The sequence below is a fragment of the Cryptosporidium ryanae genome (assembly GCF_009792415.1).
Source record: "Cryptosporidium ryanae isolate 45019 chromosome Unknown contig_10, whole genome shotgun sequence".
Classification (NCBI taxonomy): Eukaryota; Apicomplexa; class Conoidasida; order Eucoccidiorida; family Cryptosporidiidae; genus Cryptosporidium; species Cryptosporidium ryanae.
The window spans coordinates 1-2,816 of NW_027125513.1; the positions used below are offsets into that span (position 1 = coordinate 1).

Genomic DNA, 2,816 nt, shown 5'->3' on the forward strand with positions numbered 1-2,816 from the left:
TCCGAGTGTTATTAAACATAAAATCATAATTGCGATTAATATCGACCCCATCGTCTTGTATATTACCTGAATTGCAAGTTTTTCTTCTGTTTTTCCTTAATACATAATTCCTGGTTAGTTCTATTTCAACATATCCATCGGGGTTGATGAATGGAACAAACCAAATTACACTATTTGATAGTATATATGTTGCATGCGGATCTTTTTTTGTAATAAAATTATCTAACAATTTAGATATAAAATAAATTCCTGTTGTAAGTCCAGCTGGCTCTCTTGAGTGATGAAGTGACGTCAATAAAAATGAAGGCTTGTCAGTTGAGTATTCATCACTATTTAAAGTAGTGAATTCTTCATAACTTATTGTTTCATTAAATTTAATTTTATCATTTGTTTTTTCATTCTTAAATATTCCAATCTGAAGTGCCACTATATTTCTGTTCTCATAGCTCTTCCCTATTATAAACTTTCTAACATGGTTATCACCGAATAAATCCTTTATATCATCTAATATTTTATTTGCCTCACTATATGTTGGAAACTTTCTTAGTGAACCATTCCTCAAGCCTTCGAGTATAGATCTTAAATTTGGATTGCCTATTTCCGATTCAAAGTCGGGATAAAGTATGTTTTCATAGTCATCTGCTATAACCGATAATTGTTCTCTGTTTTCCTGCAAGTTTCTCCCCTCTCTTTCTAGATGCCCACTACAAAAATAAGGGTTGTTTAATTTGAATAAGAAAATACCACAAAAAATAATTAATAGTAAATTGTTTACTCCCACTGTAATTTTATTCAGCATTTTTATTCGTTATTTAAACTCAGAAATTCACATTAAGTTACTTCATTTTACAGATTATAATGCTAACTCGAAGTTAAAATATATTTATGTATGTGAATGCTTAAATATATTTACTGTTAAGTGCATTACTCGCCTTTTAATGTTGATACAAATATAAGTTATTGATTTTGATTCAAAAATATAGTATATACATGTATTTTCTAAATATTCTAGTCTTAAAAAATTTTCCAATCCCCAAAATTAATTGCTGTGTGGAATTTTTATATCATTGTCCTTACCGCAATTGCTATTTAACTTGTGTATTTTTTTCACTAAACATTTAACTTAAAATCAACAAAATTTATGAGTTTTATCTTCTTCAGGTAATATTTGTTCAATTAAATATGAGTTAATTTTAATCTATATATCTAAACTTTCATCTATATAATTTAGTAAACACGAATGATACGTGTTTTTTTACATGCAAAAAATATGCATAACCAGAAAAAATAACATTTTATTTAAACCCAATTAAAATTTGTTCATATTTAATATTTATTTTAGAGTAAATTTAAGTGGGTTCTAATTGAATATTGATTTTAAATTCTGATGTTGGGTAGTTATTTGTTCGTGTTTCACTCAGACTCAAAAAATGGATATATGTGTTTTTGAATAATTATGTTAGTCAATGTCTAGTACGAACAATAACGAATGGCTGTGAATCATTTTAAGCCCTAATTTTCATGAAATAAAAGTGAACACTAAATTCAATCACATTTATGTTTATCAATTAAAGGCTAGGTTTTGAAATTTGAAACCAATTAATTGAATTTAAAAAATAATGGAAAAAAGATATAATGTTCAAATAAATAAAATTTCAGATTTAAATACAAAAAAATCCGTCAAAATATGAAAACAATGCGCTTATATTTGTTTTATTGACATATTAATATATATATTTCACCTAGTTGTGCAGCAACTTTTTTATATTTAGGGAGGTATACAAAAATTAAATTACTGATGAAAATGAATATCGTGCAAACAAAATTGTCTCATTTTTTTATCAATATAAAACAAGAAATTGAGTTAAATGATAAAAGAGACAATTTACATGAAAAGCAAACTTCAATAATCGCTGTCTTTGCATTTTGATAAAACCAAATATTTAATAGCCTATTCCTTTTATTTTTATTGTGTGATTAAATGTGTAAGTTTGCATTTTTGCCGCCTTTTAATTGTGTGTGTTGTGTGGTAAATTTCTGATAGAAATAATTAGGAAACATTAGTGGAAACTTAAATAACAAATAAATCAGAGTAATTAGTTAGTAGTTTACAAGAGTTTGAAAAAAGAATTTCGGGAGATAACTACTGTATCGTACATTTTGTTCATGCACATTTGAAGCTGAGGGGCAATAAGGCAAAGGTGAACAATTAAAATTCATAATCATTTATGGTATAAATATAATTTACAGAAAAAATCTGTATATATATGCACTTGAAGTAATTAACAATAGTATATTTAAATTTGTTGAAAATAGTATTGATATTTAAATTAATTTGAAAAAAATGTATCAAAGTAAAGACGGTGTGAATAATAATATTGATCCCAGAACTCTGATTATAAGTTTGCAGGAGTTGTCAACGGAATATCACAAAGATGTTGGGGAAATGAACAGAGCATTACTACAAGCAAAGGACAAATACCAATTTATTCTAAACGAAAATAATGAGAGAATACAGAACGCTCAAGATGAAATGTCTGAAGAAAATAACAGGATCCAAAAGGAATTTGAGGAAATAAGAAAAATGTACGAGAAAAATTTGCCAGAGTTGAATGAAGAAAAAATAAGAATTCAATCTCAATACTACAAGGAAAAGTCAAAATTTGACTGCGAGTTTCAAACAAAAGTTAATGAAGCTACAAATAAACTTTCTGAAATAAACATTAAATCAATTGTCAATTCTAAGGAAAACTTAAAAGAAATTGAAGAAATGAAAGTGAGCCTTGAAGAAGAAATATCGAAATTCAATTTGGAAT

At 26.6% G+C, this 2,816-nt stretch overlaps 2 protein-coding genes across 2 annotated transcripts; one reads left to right on the top strand and one right to left on the bottom strand.

Annotated features, from left to right (window-relative positions):
* Window positions 1-169: 169 nt before the first annotated feature.
* Window positions 170-799, bottom strand: FG386_000052 (uncharacterized protein; the record flags this gene model as incomplete). Its single annotated transcript, XM_067339397.1, has 1 exon — window positions 170-799. A coding segment is annotated over one exon (630 nt), but the record flags the coding sequence as incomplete, so codon positions are not given.
* Window positions 800-2,344: 1,545 nt separating this feature from the next.
* On the top strand, window positions 2,345-2,776 carry FG386_000053 (uncharacterized protein; the record flags this gene model as incomplete). The annotated part of the gene is made up of 1 exon (XM_067339398.1): window positions 2,345-2,776. A coding segment is annotated over one exon (432 nt), but the record flags the coding sequence as incomplete, so codon positions are not given.
* Between the last annotated feature and the right edge of the window lie 40 nt (window positions 2,777-2,816).